At 42.3% G+C, this 26312-nt stretch overlaps 2 protein-coding genes across 2 annotated transcripts in view; one reads left to right on the top strand and one right to left on the bottom strand.

Annotated features, from left to right (window-relative positions):
• Nucleotides 1-15450, top strand: part of PKNOX1 (PBX/knotted 1 homeobox 1) — a 75973-nt gene extending 60523 nt beyond the window's left edge. Inside the window, exon 8 of the mRNA XM_056551843.1 lies at nucleotides 14800-15450. Within this exon, the coding sequence (XP_056407818.1) occupies nucleotides 14800-15005 (206 nt within the window). The 3' untranslated portion in view covers nucleotides 15006-15450. The remainder of the gene's footprint in view (nucleotides 1-14799) is intronic.
• Nucleotides 15451-23640: 8190 nt separating this feature from the next.
• Nucleotides 23641-26312, bottom strand: part of NDUFV3 (NADH:ubiquinone oxidoreductase subunit V3) — a 3315-nt gene continuing 643 nt past the window's right edge. Inside the window, exons 1-2 of the mRNA XM_056551842.1 lie at nucleotides 25882-26312; nucleotides 23641-23851 (exon numbers count right to left, since the gene is read on the bottom strand). The exon at nucleotides 25882-26312 is cut by the window's right edge and continues 643 nt beyond it. Of these exons, the coding sequence (XP_056407817.1) occupies nucleotides 23682-23851; nucleotides 25882-26312 (601 nt within the window). The 3' untranslated portion in view covers nucleotides 23641-23681. The remainder of the gene's footprint in view (nucleotides 23852-25881) is intronic.

Raw genomic sequence — 26312 nt, 5'->3', positions numbered from 1 at the left:
ATGTGTGATGGATATGAGGGATCATACACTATGTGTGATGGATATGAAGGATCATACACTATGTGTGATGGATATGAGGGATCATACACTATGTGTGATGGATATGAGGGATCATACACTGTGTGATGGATATGAGGGATCGTACACTATGTGTGATGGATATGAGGGATCATACGCTATGTGTGATGGATATGAGGGATCGTACACTATGTGTGATGGATATGAGGATCATACGCTATGTGTGATGGATATGAGGGATCATACACTATGTGTGATGGATATGAAGGATCATACACTGTGTGATGGATATGAAGGATCATACACTATGTGTGATGGATATGAGGGATCATACACTATGTGTGATGGATATGAGGGATCATACGCTATGTGTGAAGGATATGAGGGATCATACGCTATGTGTGATGGATATGAGGGATCATACGCTATGTGTGATGGATATGAAGGATTATACGCTATGTGTGATGGATATGAGGGATCATACGCTATGTGTGATGGATATGAGGAATCATACGCTATGTGTGATGGATATGAGTGATCATACGCTATGTGTGATGGATATGAAGGATCATACGCTATGTGTGATGGATATGAGGGATCATACGCTATGTGTGATGGATATGAAGGATCATTCGCTATGTGTGATGGATATGAGGGATCATACGCTATGTGTGATGGATATGAAGGATCATACACTCTGTGTGATGGATATGAAGGATCATACGCTATGTGTGATGGATATGAAGGATCATACACTATGTGTGATTGATATGAGGGATCATACACTATGTGTGATGGATATGAAGGATTATACACTATGTGTGATGGATATGAAGGATTATACACTATGTGTGATGAATATGAAGGATCATACACTATGTGTGATGGATATGAGGGATCATACGCTATGTGTGATGGATATGAAGGATCATACGCTATGTGTGATGGATATGAGGGATCATACGCTATGTGTGATGGATATGAGGGATCATACACTATGTGTGACAGATATGAAGGATCATACACTCTGTGTGATAGATATGAAGGATCATACACTATGTGTGATGGATATGAAGGATCATACACTATGTGTGATGGATATGAAGGATCATACACTATGTGTGATGGATATGAAGGATCATACACTATGTGTGATGGATATGAAGGATCATACACTATGTGTGATGGATATGAGGGATCATACACTATGTGTGATGGATATGAGGGATCATACACTATGTGTGATGGATATGAAGGATTATACACTGTGTGATGGATATGAGGGATCATACACTATGTGTGATGGATATGAGGGATCATACACTGTGTGATGGATATGAAGGATCATACACTGTGTGATGGATATGAGGGATCATACACTATGTGTGATGGATATGAGGGATCATACACTATGTGTGATGGATATGAAGGATTATACACTATGTGTGATGGATATGAGGGATCATACACTATGTGTGATGGATATGAGGGATCATACACTGTGTGATGGATATGAGGGATTATACACTATGTGTGATGGATATGAGGGATCATACACTATGTGTGATGGATATGAGGGATCATACACTCTGTGTGATGGATATGAAGGATTATACACTATGTGTGATGGATATGAAGGATCATACACTATGTGTGATGGATATGAGGGATCATACACTATGTGTGATGGATATGAGGGATCATACACTGTGTGATGGATATGAGGGATCATACACTATGTGTGATGGATATGAAGGATCATACACTATGTGTGATGGATATGAAGGATCATACACTATGTGTGATGGATATGAAGGATCATACACTATGTGTGATGGATATGAGGGATCATACACTATGTGTGATGGATATGAGGGATCATACACTATGTGTGATGGATATGAAGGATTATACACTGTGTGATGGATATGAGGAATCATACACTATGTGTGATGGATATGAAGGATTATACACTATGTGTGATGGATATGAGGGATCATACGCTATGTGTGATGGATATGAGGGATCATACACTGTGTGATGGATATGAGGGATCATACACTGTGTGATGGATATGAAGGATCATACACTGTGTGATGGATATGAAGGATCATACACTATGTGTGATGGATATGAGGGATCATACACTATGTGTGATGGATATGAGGGATCATACGCTATGTGTGAAGGATATGAGGGATCATACGCTATGTGTGATGGATATGAGGGATCATACGCTATGTGTGATGGATATGAAGGATTATACGCTATGTGTGATGGATATGAGGGATCATACGCTATGTGTGATGGATATGAGGAATCATACGCTATGTGTGATGGATATGAGTGATCATACGCTATGTGTGATGGATATGAAGGATCATACGCTATGTGTGATGGATATGAGGGATCATACGCTATGTGTGATGGATATGAAGGATCATTCGCTATGTGTGATGGATATGAGGGATCATACGCTATGTGTGATGGATATGAAGGATCATACACTCTGTGTGATGGATATGAAGGATCATACGCTATGTGTGATGGATATGAAGGATCATACACTATGTGTGATTGATATGAGGGATCATACACTATGTGTGATGGATATGAGGGATCATACACTATGTGTGATGGATATGAGGGATCATACACTATGTGTGATGGATATGAGGGATCATACACTATGTGTGATGGATATGAGGGATCATACACTATGTGTGATGGATATGAAGGATTATACACTGTGTGATGGATATGAGGAATCATACACTATGTGTGATGGATATGAAGGATTATACACTGTGTGATGGATATGAGGGATCATACACTATGTGTGATGGATATGAGGGATCATACACTGTGTGATGGATATGAAGGATCATACACTATGTGTGATGGATATGAGGGATCATACACTATGTGTGATGGATATGAAGGATTATACACTATGTGTGATGAATATGAAGGATCATACACTGTGTGATGGATATGAGGGATCATACGCTATGTGTGATGGATATGAAGGATCATACGCTATGTGTGATGGATATGAGGGATCATACGCTATGTGTGATGGATATGAGGGATCATACACTATGTGTGATAGATATGAAGGATCATACACTCTGTGTGATAGATATGAAGGATCATACACTATGTGTGATGGATATGAAGGATCATACACTATGTGTGATGGATATGAAGGATCATACACTCTGTGTGATAGATATGAAGGATCATACACTATGTGTGATGGATATGAAGGATCATACACTATGTGTGATGGATATGAAGGATCATACACTATGTGTGATGGATATGAAGGATCATACACTATGTGTGATGGATATGAGGGATCATACACTATGTGTGATGGATATGAGGGATCATACACTATGTGTGATGGATATGAAGGATTATACACTGTGTGATGGATATGAGGGATCATACACTATGTGTGATGGATATGAGGGATCATACACTGTGTGATGGATATGAAGGATCATACACTGTGTGATGGATATGAGGGATCATACACTATGTGTGATGGATATGAGGGATCATACACTATGTGTGATGGATATGAAGGATTATACACTATGTGTGATGGATATGAGGGATCATACACTATGTGTGATGGATATGAGGGATCATACACTGTGTGATGGATATGAGGGATTATACACTATGTGTGATGGATATGAGGGATCATACACTATGTGTGATGGATATGAAGGATTATACACTATGTGTGATGGATATGAGGGATCATACACTATGTGTGATGGATATGAGGGATCATACACTGTGTGATGGATATGAGGGATTATACACTATGTGTGATGGATATGAGGGATCATACACTATGTGTGATGGATATGAAGGATTATACACTATGTGTGATGGATATGAAGGATCATACACTATGTGTGATGGATATGAGGGATCATACACTATGTGTGATGGATATGAGGGATCATACACTGTGTGATGGATATGAGGGATCATACACTATGTGTGATGGATATGAAGGATCATACACTATGTGTGATGGATATGAAGGATCATACACTATGTGTGATGGATATGAAGGATCATACACTATGTGTGATGGATATGAGGGATCATACACTATGTGTGATGGATATGAGGGATCATACACTATGTGTGATGGATATGAAGGATCATACACTATGTGTGATGGATATGAAGGATTATACACTGTGTGATGGATATGAGGAATCATACACTATGTGTGATGGATATGAAGGATTATACACTATGTGTGATGGATATGAGGGATCATACGCTATGTGTGATGGATATGAGGGATCATACACTGTGTGATGGATATGAGGGATCATACACTATGTGTGATGGATATGAGGGATCATACACTATGTGTGATGGATATGAGGGATCATACACTATGTGTGATGGATATGAGGGATCATACACTGTGTGATAGATATGAGGGATCATACGCTATGTGTGATGGATATGAGGGATTATACACTATGTGTGATGGATATGAGGGATCATACGCTATGTGTGATGGATATGAGGGATCATACGCTATGTGTGATGGATATGAGGGATCATACACTATGTGTGATGGATATGAGGGATCATACACTATGCGAAGGTCACGTGATGGATATGAGGAATCATACGCTATGTGTGATGGATATGAGGGATCATACACTATGTGTGATGGATATGAGGGATCATACACTATGTGTGATGGATATGAGGGATCATACACCATGTGTGATGGATATGAAGGATCATACACTCTGTGTGATGGATATGAAGGATCATACACTATGTGTGATGGATATGAGGGATCATACACTATGTGTGATGGATATGAAGGATCATACACTCTGTGTGATGGATATGAGGGATCATACGCTATGTGTGATGAATATGAGGGATCATACGCTATGTGTGATGGATATGAAGGATCATACACTGTGTGATGGATATGAGGGATCATACGCTATGTGTGATGGATATGAGGAATCATACACTATGTGTGATGGATATGAGGAATTATACACTGTGTGATGGATATGAGGGATCATACGCTATGTGTGATGGATATGAGGGATCATACGCTATGTGTGATGGATATGAAGGATCATACACTATGGGTGATGGATATGAAGGATCATACGCTATGTGTGATGGATATGAAGGATCATACACTATGTGTGATGGATATGAGGGATCATACGCTATGTGTGATGGATATGAGGGATCATACGCTATGTGTGATGGATATGAAGGATCATACACTGTGTGATGGATATGAGGGATCGTACACTATGTGTGATGGATATGAGGGATCATACACTGTGTGTGATGGATATGAGAGATCATACGCTATGTGTGATGGATATGAGGGATCATACGCTATGTGTGATGGATATGAGGGATCATACACTATGTGTGATGGATATGAGGGATCATACACTATGTGTGATGGATATGAAGGATCATACACTATGTGTGATGGATATGAGGGATCATACGCTATGTGTGATGGATATGAGGGATCATACGCTATGTGTGATGGATATGAGGGATCATACGCTATGTGTGATGGATATGAGGGATCATACGCTATGTGTGATGGATATGAGGGATCATACACTATGTGTGATGGATATGAAGGATCATACACTGTGTGATGGATATGAGGGATCATACACTATGTGTGATGGATATGAGGGATCATACACTATGTGTGATGGATATGAGGGATCATACACTATGTGTGATGGATATGAGGGATCATACACTATGTGTGATGGATATGAAGGATCATACACTATGTGTGATGGATATGAGGGATCATACGCTATGTGTGAAGGATATGAGGGATCATACGCTATGTGTGATGGATATGAGGAATCATACGCTATGTGTGATGGATATGAGGAATCATACGCTATGTGTGATGAATATGAGGGATCATACACTATGTGTGATGGATATGAAGGATCATACACTATGTGTGATGGATATGAAGGATTATACACTATGTGTGATGGATATGAGGGATCATACACTATGTGTGATGGATATGAAGGATCATACACTATGTGTGATGGATATGAAGGATTATACACTATGTGTGATGGATATGAGGAATCATACACTATGTGTGATGGATATGAGGGATCATACACTATGTGTGATGGATATGAAGGATTATACACTATGTGTGATGGATATGAAGGATTATACACTATGTGTGATGGATATGAAGGATCATACACTATATGTGTGATGGATATGAAGGATCATACACTATGTGTGATGGATATGAGGGATCATACACTATGTGTGATGGATATGAGGGATCATACACTATGTGTGATGGATATGAGGGATCATACACTATGTGTGATGGATATGAGGGATCATACACTATGTGTGATGGATATGAGGGATCATACACTATGTGTGATGGATATGAGGATCATACACTATGTGTGATGGATATGAGGGATCATACGCTATGTGTGATGGATATGAGGAATCATACGCTATGTGTGATGGATATGAGGGATCATACACTATGTGTGATGGATATGAGGGATCATACACTATGTGTGATGGATATGAAGGATCATACGCTATGTGTGATGGATATGAGGGATCATACACTATGTGTGATGGATATGAAGGATCATACACTATGTGTGATGGATATGAAGGATCATACGCTATGTGTGATGGATATGAAGGATCATACGCTATGTGTGATGGATATGAGGGATCATACGCTATGTGTGATGGATATGAGGGATCATACACTATGTGTGATGGATATGAAGGATCATACACTATGTGTGATGGATATGAAGGATCATACACTATAGTGTAGATGGATATGAAGGGATCATACACTATGTGTGATGGATATGAGGAATCATACACTATGTGTGATGGATATGAGGGATCATACACTATGTGTGATGGATATGAGGGATCATACACTATGTGTGATGGATATGAGGGATCATACACTATGTGTGATGGATATGAAGGATTATACACTATGTGTGATGGATATGAGGGATCATACACTATGTGTGATGGATATGAGGGATCATACACTGTGTGATGGATATGAGGGATCATGCACTATGTGTGATGGATATGAGGGATCATACACTATGTGTGATGGATATGAAGGATCATACACTATGTGTGATGGATATGAGGGATCATACGCTATGTGTGATGGATATGAAGGATCATACGCTATGTGTGATGGATATGAAGGATCATACCCTATGTGTGATGGATATGAGGGATCATACGCTATGTGTGATGGATATGAAGGATCATACGCTATGTGTGATGGATATGAAGGATCATACACTATGTGTGATGGATATGAGAGATCATACGCTATGTGTGATGGATATGAGGGATCATACACTATGTGTGATGGATATGAGGGATCATACGCTATGTGTGATGGATATGAAGGATCATACGCTATGTGTGATGGATATGAGGGATCATACACTATGTGTGATGGATATGAAGGATCATACACTATGTGTGATGGATATGAGGGATCATACACTATGTGTGATGGATATGAAGGATCATACGCTATGTGTGATGGATATGAAGGATCATACACTATGTGTGATGGATATGAGGGATCATACACTATGTGTGATGGATATGAGGGATCATACACTGTGTGATGGATATGAGGGATCGTACACTATGTGTGATGGATATGAGGGATCATACGCTATGTGTGATGGATATGAGGGATCGTACACTATGTGTGATGGATATGAGGATCATACGCTATGTGTGATGGATATGAGGGATCATACACTATGTGTGATGGATATGAAGGATCATACACTGTGTGATGGATATGAAGGATCATACACTATGTGTGATGGATATGAGGGATCATACACTATGTGTGATGGATATGAGGGATCATACGCTATGTGTGAAGGATATGAGGGATCATACGCTATGTGTGATGGATATGAGGGATCATACGCTATGTGTGATGGATATGAAGGATTATACGCTATGTGTGATGGATATGAGGGATCATACGCTATGTGTGATGGATATGAGGAATCATACGCTATGTGTGATGGATATGAGTGATCATACGCTATGTGTGATGGATATGAAGGATCATACGCTATGTGTGATGGATATGAGGGATCATACGCTATGTGTGATGGATATGAAGGATCATTCGCTATGTGTGATGGATATGAGGGATCATACGCTATGTGTGATGGATATGAAGGATCATACACTCTGTGTGATGGATATGAAGGATCATACGCTATGTGTGATGGATATGAAGGATCATACACTATGTGTGATTGATATGAGGGATCATACACTATGTGTGATGGATATGAGGGATCATACACTATGTGTGATGGATATGAAGGATTATACACTGTGTGATGGATATGAGGAATCATACACTATGTGTGATGGATATGAAGGATTATACACTATGTGTGATGGATATGAAGGATTATACACTATGTGTGATGAATATGAAGGATCATACACTATGTGTGATGGATATGAGGGATCATACGCTATGTGTGATGGATATGAAGGATCATACGCTATGTGTGATGGATATGAGGGATCATACGCTATGTGTGATGGATATGAGGGATCATACACTATGTGTGATAGATATGAAGGATCATACACTCTGTGTGATAGATATGAAGGATCATACACTATGTGTGATGGATATGAAGGATCATACACTATGTGTGATGGATATGAAGGATCATACACTATGTGTGATGGATATGAAGGATCATACACTATGTGTGATGGATATGAAGGATCATACACTATGTGTGATGGATATGAGGGATCATACACTATGTGTGATGGATATGAGGGATCATACACTATGTGTGATGGATATGAAGGATTATACACTGTGTGATGGATATGAGGGATCATACACTATGTGTGATGGATATGAGGGATCATACACTGTGTGATGGATATGAAGGATCATACACTGTGTGATGGATATGAGGGATCATACACTATGTGTGATGGATATGAGGGATCATACACTATGTGTGATGGATATGAAGGATTATACACTATGTGTGATGGATATGAGGGATCATACACTATGTGTGATGGATATGAGGGATCATACACTGTGTGATGGATATGAGGGATTATACACTATGTGTGATGGATATGAGGGATCATACACTATGTGTGATGGATATGAGGGATCATACACTCTGTGTGATGGATATGAAGGATTATACACTATGTGTGATGGATATGAAGGATCATACACTATGTGTGATGGATATGAGGGATCATACACTATGTGTGATGGATATGAGGGATCATACACTGTGTGATGGATATGAGGGATCATACACTATGTGTGATGGATATGAAGGATCATACACTATGTGTGATGGATATGAAGGATCATACACTATGTGTGATGGATATGAAGGATCATACACTATGTGTGATGGATATGAGGGATCATACACTATGTGTGATGGATATGAGGGATCATACACTATGTGTGATGGATATGAAGGATTATACACTGTGTGATGGATATGAGGAATCATACACTATGTGTGATGGATATGAAGGATTATACACTATGTGTGATGGATATGAGGGATCATACGCTATGTGTGATGGATATGAGGGATCATACACTGTGTGATGGATATGAGGGATCATACACTATGTGTGATGGATATGAAGGATCATACACTGTGTGATGGATATGAAGGATCATACACTATGTGTGATGGATATGAGGGATCATACACTATGTGTGATGGATATGAGGGATCATACGCTATGTGTGAAGGATATGAGGGATCATACGCTATGTGTGATGGATATGAGGGATCATACGCTATGTGTGATGGATATGAAGGATTATACGCTATGTGTGATGGATATGAGGGATCATACGCTATGTGTGATGGATATGAGGAATCATACGCTATGTGTGATGGATATGAGTGATCATACGCTATGTGTGATGGATATGAAGGATCATACGCTATGTGTGATGGATATGAGGGATCATACGCTATGTGTGATGGATATGAAGGATCATTCGCTATGTGTGATGGATATGAGGGATCATACGCTATGTGTGATGGATATGAAGGATCATACACTCTGTGTGATGGATATGAAGGATCATACACTATGTGTGATTGATATGAGGGATCATACACTATGTGTGATGGATATGAGGGATCATACACTATGTGTGATGGATATGAGGGATCATACACTATGTGTGATGGATATGAGGGATCATACACTATGTGTGATGGATATGAGGGATCATACACTATGTGTGATGGATATGAAGGATTATACACTGTGTGATGGATATGAGGAATCATACACTATGTGTGATGGATATGAAGGATTATACACTGTGTGATGGATATGAGGGATCATACACTATGTGTGATGGATATGAGGGATCATACACTGTGTGATGGATATGAGGGATCATACACTATGTGTGATGGATATGAGGGATCATACACTGTGTGATGGATATGAAGGATCATACACTATGTGTGATGGATATGAGGGATCATACACTATGTGTGATGGATATGAAGGATTATACACTATGTGTGATGAATATGAAGGATCATACACTGTGTGATGGATATGAGGGATCATACACTATGTGTGATAGATATGAAGGATCATACACTCTGTGTGATAGATATGAAGGATCATACACTATGTGTGATGGATATGAGGGATCATACACTATGTGTGATGGATATGAGGGATCATACACTATGTGTGATGGATATGAGGGATCATACACTATGTGTGATGGATATGAAGGATCATACACTCTGTGTGATAGATATGAAGGATCATACACTATGTGTGATGGATATGAAGGATCATACACTATGTGTGATGGATATGAAGGATCATACACTATGTGTGATGGATATGAAGGATCATACACTATGTGTGATGGATATGAGGGATCATACACTATGTGTGATGGATATGAGGGATCATACACTATGTGTGATGGATATGAAGGATTATACACTGTGTGATGGATATGAGGGATCATACACTATGTGTGATGGATATGAGGGATCATACACTGTGTGATGGATATGAAGGATCATACACTGTGTGATGGATATGAGGGATCATACACTATGTGTGATGGATATGAGGGATCATACACTATGTGTGATGGATATGAAGGATTATACACTATGTGTGATGGATATGAGGGATCATACACTATGTGTGATGGATATGAGGGATCATACACTGTGTGATGGATATGAGGGATTATACACTATGTGTGATGGATATGAGGGATCATACACTATGTGTGATGGATATGAAGGATTATACACTATGTGTGATGGATATGAGGGATCATACACTATGTGTGATGGATATGAGGGATCATACACTGTGTGATGGATATAAGGGATTATACACTATGTGTGATGGATATGAGGGATCATACACTATGTGTGATGGATATGAAGGATTATACACTATGTGTGATGGATATGAAGGATCATACACTATGTGTGATGGATATGAGGGATCATACACTATGTGTGATGGATATGAGGGATCATACACTGTGTGATGGATATGAGGGATCATACACTATGTGTGATGGATATGAAGGATCATACACTATGTGTGATGGATATGAAGGATCATACACTATGTGTGATGGATATGAAGGATCATACACTATGTGTGATGGATATGAGGGATCATACACTATGTGTGATGGATATGAGGGATCATACACTATGTGTGATGGATATGAAGGATTATACACTGTGTGATGGATATGAGGAATCATACACTATGTGTGATGGATATGAAGGATTATACACTATGTGTGATGGATATGAGGGATCATACGCTATGTGTGATGGATATGAGGGATCATACACTGTGTGATGGATATGAGGGATCATACACTATGTGTGATGGATATGAGGGATCATACACTATGTGTGATGGATATGAGGGATCATACACTATGTGTGATGGATATGAGGGATCATACACTGTGTGATAGATATGAGGGATCATACGCTATGTGTGATGGATATGAGGGATTATACACTATGTGTGATGGATATGAGGGATCATACACTATGTGTGATGGATATGAGGGATCATACACTATGTGTGATGGATATGAGGGATCATACACTATGTGTGATGGATATGAAGGATTATACACTATGTGTGATGGATATGAGGGATCATACACTATGTGTGATGGATATGAAGGATCATACACTATGTGTGATGGATATGAGGGATCATACACTCTGTGTGATGGATATGAAGGATCATACACTATGTGTGATGGATATGAGGGATCATACACTATGTGTGATGGATATGAGGGATCATACACTGTGTGATGGATATGAGGGATCATACGCTATGTGTGATGGATATGAAGGATTATACACTGTGTGATGGATATGAAGGATCGTACACTATGTGTGATGGATATGAGGGATCATACACTATGTGTGATGGATATGAGGGATCATACACTATGTGTGATGGATATGAGGGATCATACACTATGTGTGATGGATATGAAGGATCGTACACTATGTGTGATGGATATGAAGGATTATACACTATGTGTGATGGATATGAGGGATCATACGCTATGTGTGATGGATATGAGGGATTATACACTATGTGTGATGGATATGAAGGATTATACACTATGTGTGATGGATATGAGGGATCATACACTCTGTGTGATGGATATGAGGAATCATACACTATGTGTGATGGATATGAAGGATTATACACTATGTGTGATGGATATGAGGGATCATACACTCTGTGTGATGGATATGAGGGATCATACACTGTGTGATGGATATGAGGGATCATACGCTATGTGTGATGGATATGAAGGATTATACACTATGTGTGATGGATATGAGGGATCATACGCTATGTGTGATGGATATGAGGGATCATACACTGTGTGATGGATATGAGGGATCATACGCTATGTGTGATGGATATGAAGGATTATACACTGTGTGATGGATATGAGGGATCATACGCTATGTGTGATGGATATGAAGGATTATACACTGTGTGATGGATATGAGGGATCATACACTATGTGTGATGGATATGAAGGATCGTACACTATGTGTGATGGATATGAAGGATTATACACTGTGTGATAGATATGAGGGATCATACGCTATGTGTGATGGATATGAGGGATCATACACTGTGTGATGGATATGAAGGATTATACACTGTGTGATGGATATGAGGGATCATACACTATGTGTGATGGATATGAAGGATTATACACTATGTGTGATGGATATGAAGGATCATACACTCTGTGTGATGGATATGAGGGATTATACACTATGTGTGATGGATATGAAGGATTATACACTATGTGTGATGGATATGAGGGATCATACACTGTGTGATGGATATGAAGGATCGTACACTATGTGTGATGGATATGAGGGATCATACACTATGTGTGATGGATATGAAGGATCATACACTGTGTGATGGATATGAGGGATCATACGCTATGTGTGATGGATATGAGGGATCATACACTATGTGTGATGGATATGAGGGATCGTACACTATGTGTGATGGATATGAGGGATCATACACTGTGTGATGGATATGAGGGATCATACACTATGTGTGATGGATATGAGGGATCATACACTCTGTGTGATGGATATGAGGGATTATACACTATGTGTGATGGATATGAAGGATCATACACTATGTGTGATGGATATGAGGGATCATACACTCTGTGTGATGGATATGAAGGATTATACACTATGTGTGATGGATATGAGGGATCATACGCTATGTGTGATGGATATGAAGGATCATACACTATGTGTGATGGATATGAGGGATTATACACTATGTGTGATGGATATGAAGGATCATACGCTATGTGTGATGGATATGAGGGATCATACACTGTGTGATGGATATGAAGGATCGTACACTATGTGTGATGGATATGAGGGATCATGCACTATGTGTGATGGATATGAGGGATCATACACTGTGTGATGGATATGAAGGATCGTACACTATGTGTGATGGATATGAAGGATTATACACTATGTGTGATGGATATGAGGGATCATACACTATGTGTGATGGATATGAGGGATCATACACTCTGTGTGATGGATATGAAGGATCATACACTGTGTGATGGATATGAGGGATCATACGCTATGTGTGATGGATATGAGGGATCATACACTATGTGTGATGGATATGAGGGATCATACACTATGTGTGATGGATATGAGGGATCATACACTATGTGTGATGGATATGAGGGATCATACGCTGTGTGATGGATATGAGGGATCATACACTATGTGTGATGGATATGAGGGATCATACACTATGTGTGATGGATATGAGGGATCATACACTATGTGTGATGGATATGAGGGATCATACACTATGTGTGATGGATATGAGGGATCATACACTATGTGTGATGGATATGAGGGATCATACACTATGTGTGATGGATATGAGGGATCATACACTATGTGTGATGGTCACATGGCACTATATAAATAATACTGAGCCCTCCCTGATGTATGACTCTTGATCTCTCCCCATCAGGCAGTGTTGTGACCCTTTCGGGGGGTCTCGGAGCGGACAGTTTGCAGTCGTTGACGTCAGACGGGGCCACGTTGGCCGTACAGCAGGTGATGCTGGGAGGACAGAGTGATGATGATTCTCTGGACACGGACCAGGAGGACTCAGAGACGGGACTGAGTGCGGGGGAGCTGAGGGGTCTAGTGCTGAGCGGTGGGGGGCTCCATTGAGGACACATGGGTCGCGTACACTTGGTATTGTCCGTGCTGTGCACAGTGTGATGACCGGGACGCACAGGGCAAGTTTCACCCAAACTATTTTATCTTCACTTGCGACAAAATATTTGCACCTTAATAAAGAAAACCTGTCGCTTCCAAGGATTTCACTGCCGAATGTCCCCTGTGCCAAATGGATTCCCAGGATTGGGAAGGGGGCAGCCATGACTGATATTTATAGACTGCGGACGGTCCGGTGGGATTGGAACAATAAGGGTTGTGCAGCATGTAGCGTGTAACACTCCTGGTACTGACATTTCTACACTCCAGGCTGGAGGATCGGTGGATGGTCGCAACGTCTCCTCAACCTCCTGACTGAAGGCAAATTCATCAAACGTCGATTTTACTCCCTAAATAGAACTGTATTTTTGTAGAGTTGTGAAAGAATAAACCTTGGAAAACCCTCTGGGGCCTCCGCGTCTTCTCTGATGGGTTCCTGCAATCCAGTGGTCTCAAACTGTGGCCCTCCAGATGTTGCTGTTGGTTGTTTGGGCATGCTAGGAGTTGAAGTTTTGTAACATCTGGAGGGCCACAGTTTGAGACCACTGCTGTAGTCGGTTTTGCTTATGTGTGAGGAGGGGAGTATTCCCCAAAAACACGTTCATGTGGAACAGTAGTTACATAGTTACTATGGTTGAATAAAACATTCGTCCATGAAGTCAGCTTGCTCTTCTGAGTGTTGCTGTGTAAGAGGGGGCGTGAAAGAGGAGTTACAAAAACTGTGATTATCTGTTGTGCGGAGTGAATCTGTGGAGTGGGTGCGACTGCCTATAGTCTACATTCATATTTTGGGGGGAGGAGGAGTAGATTGGGCACAGGTGTATAAATCTTAGCTTGGGACTCTTACTGAGATCTTGCTCTTCTGAGTGTTGCTGTGTGAGGGGGCGTGAAAGAGGAGTTACAAAAACAGGAGTTTGAAAGCAGGAGGTTGAGATCGCTGTGAGTGTTAATTTCTGAACCCACAAGGTCTACAAAAAATTTTAAGTGTCATTTTGACTGTCTGTTTTTTCCTATACATTTGTGAAATCCCCATAACTAGATGGCCTCCATGTTGGAAAATGCAGTCCAATGTACATCCTGTTCAATGTATGCAATCCTTGAACAACAGTTTGAGGGTGCATATTGTTGTGCGAGATGTGCGCTAGTTGTCCGTTTGGAAGCCCAGATCCTGCATCTAGAGGGGCGACTGGCAACAATGAGAAGCATTAACAACATGGAGAGGAGTCTCCTGCTCACTGAGCAGGCACTCTCGGGAATAGAGGTGGGGGAGGACAGTGGGACGGAGGTGCAGGACAGTCAGGCAGTTAGCTGGGTTACAGTTAGAAAGAGGGGTAGGGGAAAAAGTGTCAGGGAGGCTAGTCCTGAACTGGCACACCCCAACAAGTTTGCCCGCTTGGCAGATGAGGGGGATGCCATTACAGAGCTAGCAGAACTGCAGCAGGATACCGCCTCTGACCGCCAGGGGGGTGTCTGCTCCAGTAAGGAGGGAGGGAGGAGTACAGGGCAGGCCAGACAGGTACTAGTGGTGGGGGACTCAATTATTAGGGGGACAGACAGGGCGATCTGTCACAAAGACCGGGATCGCCGAACAGTGTGTTGTCTTCCTGGCGCACGAGTTCGGCACATCGCGGATCGGGTTGACAGGTTGCGGGGCGGGGCTGGAGAGGACCCAGCAGTCATGGTACATATTGGCACCAATGACAAAGTAAGAGGTAGGTGGAGTGTCCTTAAAAATGATTTCAGGGACTTAGGCCGCAAGCTTAAGGCAAGGACCTCCAAGGTAGTATTTTCTGAAATACTACCAGTACCACGAGCCGCACCAGAGAGGCAGCGGGAGATCAGGGACCTGTACCACGAGCCGCACCAGAGAGGCAGCGGGAGATCAGGGAGGTAAACAAGTGGCTCAGAAGATGGCGGAGGATGGAAGGGTTTGGGTTCATGGAGAACTGGGCCGACTTCGCTGTCGGTTACCGGCTCTACCGTAGGGACGGGCTGCACCTCAATGGGGAGGGTGCAGCTTTGCTTGGGGAGAAGATGGCTAGAAGGGTGGAGGAGTGTTTAAACTAGGGACTTGGGGGGAGGGAACCTACAGCAAAGAGGGGGAAGATAGTGTAGATAGAGAGGTGGGAATTATAAATGTACCTGGGGGTGGAGCGGAGGGAGGGGTTAGAATAGTTAATAGGGATAGGCTTCATAGGAAAATAAAACTTACACCCTTGAATCCCATTAACCCCAATAACATAAAGGATGGAAATGTAAAGTGTATGTTCACAAATGCCAGAAGCCTAGCAAATAAAATGGGGGAGCTTGAGGCCTTGATACTGGAGGAACATATTGATATAGTTGGGGTCACTGAGACATGGCTGGTGATATAGTTGGGGTCACTGAGACATGGCTGGTGATATAGTTGGGGTCACTGAGACATGGCTGGTGATATAGTTGGGGTCACTGAGACATGGCTGGTGATATAGTTGGGGTCACTGAGACATGGCTGGTGATATAGTTGGGGTCACTGAGACATGGCTGGACTCCTCACATGACTGGGCCGTTAATCTGCAGGGGTTTACATTGTTTCGCAAGGATAGAATGAACAGAAAAGGTGGTGGAGTCTGTCTGTATGTAAGAAGTGGTATGAAAGTCAGTGTGAACGATGCCATAGTGTGTGATGATTCTGAGGAGGTGGAATCACTGTGGGTAGAATTACAAAAGGAGGGAAATACTGAAAAAATAATATTTGGTGTAATCTACAGACCCCCTAATATCACTGAAGAGATAGAAGTTCGGCTTCATAAACAAATAGAGAGGCCGCCCGGGCAGGTACAGTGGTAATAATGGGAGATTATAACTATCCAGATATAGATTGGGGTCCGGGGTTGGCTAAAACTACAAAGGGGCGACAATTCCTAAATTTATTGCAGGATAATTTTCTGGGCCAGTTTGTGGAGGACCCAACAAGAAGTGATGCCTTGTGGGATCTGATCATTTCCAACAACGCAGAGCTGGTTGGTAATGTAACTGTGCGGGAAAACCTTGGGAATAGCGACCACAATATAGTTACTTTTCACTTAAAATGTAGAAAACAAAGACAGGCGGGGAAGGCAAAAACATATAACTTTAAAAAGGCAAATTTCCCTGGGCTGAGATCTGCACTACAGGACATAGACTGGGGGAGGGGTTCTCAAATACTGATACAGAAGGTAAATGGGACATCTTTAAATCAACTCTAAATAACTATACAACTAAATATATACCAAAGGGGAACAAATATAAACCATTAAAATTAAATCCTACATGGCTGAAAAATGAGGTTAAAAGAGCAATAAACAACAAAAAAATAGCCTTCAAAAAATACAAATCTGATGGGTCAGCGATAACATTTATACAGTACAAAGAGCTTAATAAAATCTGTAAAAATGTAATAAAAACAGCAAAAATTCAAAATGAGAGACAGGTGGCCAAAGAAAGCAAAACTAATCCTAAATATTTTTTTAGATATATAAATGCAAAAAAAAAAAGGACAGAGCATGTAGGACCCCTTAATAATGATAATGGGGAGGTTGTCACAGGCGATCAAGAGAAGGCGGAGCTACTGAATGGGTTCTTTAGTTCTGTATATACTGGGGAAAAAGGAGCTGACATTGGCCAGGTCAGTGCTGGTAACACATCATGTACAGGTCAGTGCTGGTAACACATCATGTACAGGTCAGTGCTGGTAACACATCATGTACAGGTCAGTGCTGGTAACACATCATGTACAGGTCAGTGCTGGTAACACATCATGTACAGGTCAGTGCTGGTAACACATCATGTACAGGTCAGTGCTGGTAACACATCATGTACAGGTCAGTGCTGGTAACACATCATGTAATGTACTGAACTGGCTTAATGTAGAGATGGTACAAGGTAAGTTAAGTGATATAAATGTAAGCAAATCTCCAGGGCCGGATGGACTACACCCAAGAGTTCTTAGAGAGGTAAGTTCAGTAATATCTGTACCCCTGTTCATGATATTTAGAGATTCTATGGTGTCTGGTATTGTGCCAAGGGACTGGCGCAAGGCTAATGTGGTACCAATCTTCAAGAAGGGCTCTAGGTCTTCCCCAGGAAACTATAGACCGGTAAGTTTAACGTGCATTGTGGGTAAATTGTTTGAAGGACTTATAAGGGATTACATACAGGAATACATAGGGGATAATAGTATTATAAGTGATAGCCAGCATGGGTTTACTAAGGAGAGAAGTTGTCAAACCAATCTAATTTGCTTTTATGAAGAGGTGAGTAGAAGCCTTGACAGAGGAATGGCTGTGTATATAGAGGGGGGGCAGTGTATATAGAGGGGGGGGGCTGTGTATATAGAGGGGGGCTGTGTATATAGTGGGGGGGCAGTGTATATAGAGGGGGGCTCTGTATATAGAGGGGGGCTGTGGATATAGTGTTTCTGGATTTTGCCAAAGCATTTGATACTGTCCCTCACAGACGTCTGACAGGTAAGTTAAGGTCCTTGGGCTTGGAAACTTTAGTTTGTAACTGGATTGAACACTGATCATGGATCGTACCCAGAGAGTGGTGGTCAATGATTCGTACTCTGATTGGTCCCCGGTTATTAGTGGTGTACCCCAAGGTTCAGTACTGGGCCCGCTGCTGTATAATTTATTTATCAATGATATAGAGGATGGTATTAACAGCTCTGTTTCTATCTTTGCAGATGACACCAAGCTTTGTAGCACGGTACAGTCTATAGAGGATGTGTATAGGTTACAGGATGACTTGGATAGACTAAGTGTCTGGGCCTCCACTTGGCAAATGAGGTTCAATGTGGATAAATGTAAAGTTATGCATCTGGGTACTAATAACCTGCAGCGTCGTATGTCTTAGGGGGGATTAAACTGGCAGAGTCACTGGTAGAGAAGGATCTGGGTGTACTTGTAGATCACAGACTACAGAATAGCACAATGTCAGGCTGCTGCTTCCAAAGCCAGCAGGATATTGTCATGTATCAAAAGAGGCCTGGACTCCAGGGACAGGGACATAATACTCCCCCTTTATAAAGCATTGGTACAGTCTATAGTATATAATACTCCCCCTTTATAAAGCATTGGTACGGCCTCACCTGGAATATGCTGTTCAGTTTTGGGCACCTGTCCATAAAAGGGACACTGCGGAGTTGGAAAGGGTGCAGAGACGCGCGACTAAACTAATATGGGGCATGGAACATCTTAGCTATGAGGAGCGATTAAAGGAGTTACAATTGTTTAGTCTTGAGAAGAGACGTTTAAGGGGGGATATGATAAACGTATATAAGTATATTAATGGCCCATACAAAAAATATGGAGAAAAACTGTTCCAGGTTAAACCCCCCCAAAGGACGAGGGGACACTCCCTCCGTCTGGAGAAGAAAAAGTTTAGTCTCAAGGGGCGACACGCCTTCTTTACCGTGAGGACTGTGAATTTATGGAACGGTCTACCTCAGGAACTGGTCACAGCAGGAACAATTAACAGCTTTAAAACAGGATTAGATACATTCCTGGAACAAAATAACATTAATGCTTATGCAGAAATATAAAATCCCATCCCTTCCCCAATATCGCGCCACACCCCTACCCCTTAATTCCCTGGTTGAACTTGATGGACATATGTCTTTTTTCGACCGTACTAACTATGTAACTATGTAACTAAGTCCAACCAGGGAATTGAAGTAACTTGGGTTAATGTTCAGTCCAGGACGCCATGTTTTATTAGCGCTGCATCCGGGAGTGAGGCCTTCTGTCACCACATTCTTGCAGTGTCTGGCTATATAGACACCCTACTAAAAGATAGGATTGTGGAACATCTAAAATCCCATGGATTGTAGGATGAGAAACAAGATGGGTTTACTTCAGGGAGAAGAACAAAAATGTACAGCGAACAACAAAATCCAGCCAAAAGTGGTACAATAACAACTAAAATAAATGATATCTATATATACTCTGGTGTTGTGGACCACTCACCACTCCATGGGGGAGATTTATCAAAGGTTTTAGACTGGTTTTTCCTGTCTAAATTTGTCGCACAGAAAGTCGCAGTCTAAATATGTGCGACTTTTCTGCGACTTTTGCTGTAGAGGATTTTTAGAACATGATGCATGCAAGTCTATTTTAGACAGAAATGCATTGGAAAATGCATTGGTGCTGAATTTATCAAGTGCGACAAGTCGCATCTGCCCAAAATACGCTGAAATGTCAGACCATGTTGGAGAAGGTCTAAATGCAGTTTAAGCTGTAGACCCTGAAGTCTGAGCACAGAATTTATCAAGGGCTGTGAGACCTATAGACAGGAGACGACCACATACACTGGTCTATAAGCATGCCCAGAATAGACTAGATTAGGAAATGTCCCCCCATGTCTCCACGGACATAAACCAGACCTGTGGAGAAAGATGGCCGGTACTATGCGCCGCTCACCATTTTGCCTAAGTCATGGTTTCCTTCAGTTCCAACTGGCGCCGGGTTTGGCAAACATTGCGCTATGCACCCTGAAACGCGTTTGGAGAGATTGTGACCACTGAGAAGGTTTGATGATCTATATTCACACTGAACAACGATGTTTAGTTTGTTACGGATTGTGATCTATTGATTCATGCATCATATGATCTGGACTGTCAGTAGTGTCTGAGAAGTGACACCATCAGAGTGCGCGTTCTGCCAGATGATGCCACACGCTAACCTTACTAGCAGATACAGCCACATGCAGTGAAATCTATGTGCTGGCGCTAGTTGGACCCGAGGGAAACCGCGACTGTGGAGGCAAAGTGGTGAGCGGCACATAGTACCAGACATCTTTCTCTACAGGTCTGGTTTATGGCCACAAGCCTAACCAGGCCAGAGGTGGAGACATAGGCCCTGATTTATTATTGTAAACCCGACCTGTTTTGCTGGGTCGTGCACCAGATTCTGGTGAATTACCAACTCTCCATTTTACTGAGAAAACCCTTTAAAGGTCATCGAGGATTAGAATTCACATTTTCTAAGTGCCCAATAAGAGGACATTCCTCCCGACTCTTTTCTAAACCCTGATGAATCTCCGGAACATCTATCCTGTCCACAATTCTAGTAGCAGGGGATGCAGTGTGGGCGATGCTGGATTTATTAGATGAGAACTATCATCTCCAACATATGCAAAGTATGAAAAGATTTGCAATCTACGTAGACGAAAACCTTCAGTTCACATCACTCTTCTTAGGCCATGGCCCCTGAGGACAACAGGGCAATAGATCATACCTGGACACCCTATTGATCATCTCAGATCCCATCAATTGTCATACCCCCATCTGGAGAATCGGGGATAGATTATAAACCTGGACCTTTCCCTACTATCACACAAATCTTTTTTGGATTTCTAAAAACAAATGATTCATGAGAGAGAAGACCCCATTCTCAGACCTCATTCGTCAGAGAGAGAAGTCCCCAGACTCAGTTGTCAGAGAGAGAGAGGACCCCATTCTCAGTCGTAAAAGAAAGAAGGCCCCATTCTCAGTCAGAGAGAGACACCATTCTCCGTCATCAGAGAGAAGACCCCATTCTCAGTCATCAGAGAGAAGACCTCATTCAAGAGAGAAACCATCATTCTCAGTCATCGGAGAGAGAAGACCCCATTCTCAGTCATTAGAGAGAGAAGACCTCATTCAAGAGAGAGAAACCATCATTCTCAGTCATCAGAGAGAAGACCTCATTCAAGAGAGAAACCATAATTCTCAGTCATCAGAGAGAAGACCCCATTCTCAGTCATCAGAGAGAAGACCTCATTCAAGAGAGAAACCATCATTCTCAGTCATCGGAGAGAAGACCCCATTCTCAGTCATCAGAGAGAGAAGACCTCATTCAAGAGAGAAACCATCATTCTCAGTCATCGGAGAGAGAAGACCCCATTCTCAGTCATTAGAGAGAGAAGACCTCATTCAAGAGAGAGAAACCATCATTCTCAGTCATCGGAGAGAGAAGACCCCATTCTCCGTTGTAAAAGAGAGAAGACCCCATTCTCAGTCAGCAGAGAGAGAAGACCCCATTCTCAGTCAGCAGAGAGAGAAGACCCCATTCTCAGTCGTAAAAGAGAGAGAAGACCCCATTCTATAGAGAGAAGACACCGAGGTAACTGCGGTCCTGGATTCCTTCCACACGCCGCTGTTAGTCCTCTGGAAAACACTGAAGGATGGATGGGGCTTTAATGTCTCATCTCCTGTCCCTATTACGTGTAATGCCATCTCCTCTGCTGCTATTATCATGGCACACATGGTCATCCCAAGAATCTGCTCACATCTGTACTTATTGAACCCAAACTACCAGATGTCAACTACATGAACACTCATGGCTACAGGTCTGGGAGGACTTAACTTCCCTGTCGGACAGGCATAGTAGGATCTTATCATGACTGGGTCGGTGCAGACAGACTAGTCAATGGAGGCAAGACAAGACATATGGTTAATTATACTGGGTCTCAGTGGGCAGGTGGTGGACATTATGACAATGGTTGAGGCAGCTGATACTTTGTCATCTTCATGTCCATAAAGATCTTGGTCTAAACTGTCCTTAGTAACAAGATGCAGAAAGCCAGCAAGTCAGGATGTTATATACAGGCTTTATTACACAGGATACGGTCTCAGTGACGAGGTGAGGGACGCCCTGATGATGGTTGTGGCAGCCGATACTTTGCCATCTCCACATCCATATCTACAAAGGTGAAGGGCGTGTAGGAGAGGTGCTGCAAGTTGTGGTACTTTGTGTTATCAAATGGTTCCTGGGAGGTAACAGGAGGCTCCAGGGGAGAATCTGAAAGAGAAGACAGTGATTAGAAACCCATAGGATACATGGTACAAGGGCGAAGACATGAAGGGGACAACACAAGGGAAACTGGAACCTTAGAGTCACCCCCTACTTAAATCCCCCCCCCCATGTCGTAATCTCTACAACCGGTTGGCACACGTGGTACCAGACCATCAGTATACCAGCTGCTGCCGCTTATCACAAGATGAGATCAGCAGGAACGACTGAGGATAAAAAGGAAGAAGTTTAGCAGTCGTCCTGACATCCGCGACCACTGCAATCAAAACGCCAGCAGGCACGTGAGTACGTCGGGTCACCCCAAGCTCCCTCAACATTTCTTTATTTAGTGTAAATTTTTATCCCAGCACATGAGGAATCAATCCTCGAGAATGTAATTCACACTGTCAGGCAGAACATCACCAGCTCTACAAGAATAAAGAGACGACAGGAAGATAATTCAGCTCTAATAACCTATGACCTATGCAAAGAGCAGAACCTTCTGGATAAACACTGGTCATGTGGTCAAAAGGAGGCAGCAAGAACCTGGATCCTGAGGAAGACAAGACACCAGCTGCACAAAGAGCTCTTGGACTGGTAGAACGGAGGGCGAGTGTGCGGATGAAGAGCGCCCCCCAGCAGATCCTCTTCACATCACATTTCCACGAGACTAATCCTGGAGCTGCCTTTGACCCTATTTTCGGTCTGTGTAGCTTACGTTTAAATTCTAAGAGTGGTGACAAAAGATGATCACTAACTCAACCAGCAGAAAGTATTGCCTTGTGAACGAAGCTCCAGACTTCCAGCTTTCTTCTGACCACATTGTTGACATGAGACAAGCGGGCCGCATATGGATCGGTCACCAGGTCTTATCTTGTCTGAGGGCCAGCAGGTTCTAACCATCTTGTGTCTTATCCCCCACTATCCTGTAAGACCCTGTGGCTTTGCTGTAGGCAACAAGGTGGATGCAGTAACATTGGCCGGTAATGCCCCCATGGCTGTTCCTGAAGATGTTGAAGGTAAATGATCTGCTGACCTGGAGCAGACGCCATTAGTCTACAGGGAGACGACAGGGACGTTGCTCATTTGTGGCCAGACTTTGTGTTTTGCACTTTTGCCCATTCTTCATTGATTTCCATGTATTGTTGATGACATCTGTTTTCTGGTGGACGATGAATTCGCTCTCTGCTCAACCTCACACAGGAAACATTCCCTCAGCGTCACAAAAATATTCGGTAACCCTAAATGTGTTGTCAGATAAATATCTTATATATAAAGATGGTCAGAGGGGTAAGATATAAAATAGTACAGCGCCTCCATGCTCCTGGCTGAGCAGGCTTATTTCTAGGTGTCAGGCCGTAACCAGGAATGTGGTCAGCAGCACGGATCGGAGGCAGGTTAGTGCTTTATTTTTATTCCTATTTCTCCCCCCCCCCCCCCCCAAATGGGAGCACCTTAAGATATGAACCTATTTGTCCAGGCACCCCTTTTATGTTATTTTCATCCTCTAAGTTCATGTTCTTGATGCAGAATACAGAAATCCAGCAGGAACCAATTCTTACAGCCACACCCCTCAGCTTATCAGCTCCGCCCACCTTGTAAATATTATAGCACCGCTTCCATCATGAACAATACAGAATATTTAGAAGCTCCCAGTCCTGTAGATTCATTCATGGGGGTCATGGAGGAACGGCCTGGAAGCCACCAGAATATCCCTGCATTATGGTCTACCCCTGTTATTACCACGTACCCTCCTCCATGATCATGGCCTGAAGACACGGGAGATAGGAGACAACACGGGCAGAGGAGAAGACAGGTGAGGGGACGTCATTACTATACAAATAGAAGGAAGGATGAGCAATGAAAACAGGAAGAGGCAAGAACATCCAGGAGCATCTGTTCTCTTGTACCAGTCCAGCAGGGCTAGAGCAGCGGCTGGGGCAGTAGGTGAGGGGGCACAGACATAGAGGAATGAGCGTTAAGCTTGTGGGCAGGAGAAAGATGACAGAAAGCAGAGGGAAGAAGCAATGTGTCCTCACATGATTGATGGAGCTCTGCAGCCTCCTCAGATGTTGTAGACAATTGGATCTGGGTCTCCATTGACTCTGTCTTTGATGTCTCTACTGCTTCTGCTGGAAGCTCCTCAGATGTTGTAGACAATTGGATCTGGGTCGCCATTGACTCTGTCTTTGATGTCTCTACTGCTTCTGCTGGAAGCTCCTCAGATGTTGTAGACAATTGGATCTGGGTCGCCATTGACTCTGTCTTTGATGTCTCTACTGCTTCTGCTGGAAGCTCCTCAGATGTTGTAGACAATTGGATCTGGGTCGCCATTGACTCTGTCTTTGATGTCTCTACTGCTTCTGCTGGAAGCTCCTCAGATGTTGTAGACAATTGGATCTGGGTCGCCATTGACTCTGTCTTTGATGTCTCTACTGCTTCTGCTGGAAGCTCCTTAGATGTTGTAGAC

The sequence above is a fragment of the Hyla sarda genome, unplaced genomic scaffold (assembly GCF_029499605.1).
Source record: "Hyla sarda isolate aHylSar1 unplaced genomic scaffold, aHylSar1.hap1 scaffold_1240, whole genome shotgun sequence".
NCBI classification, from domain to species: domain Eukaryota; kingdom Metazoa; phylum Chordata; class Amphibia; order Anura; family Hylidae; genus Hyla; species Hyla sarda.
This window is presented reverse-complemented; position numbering and strand designations above follow the sequence as displayed.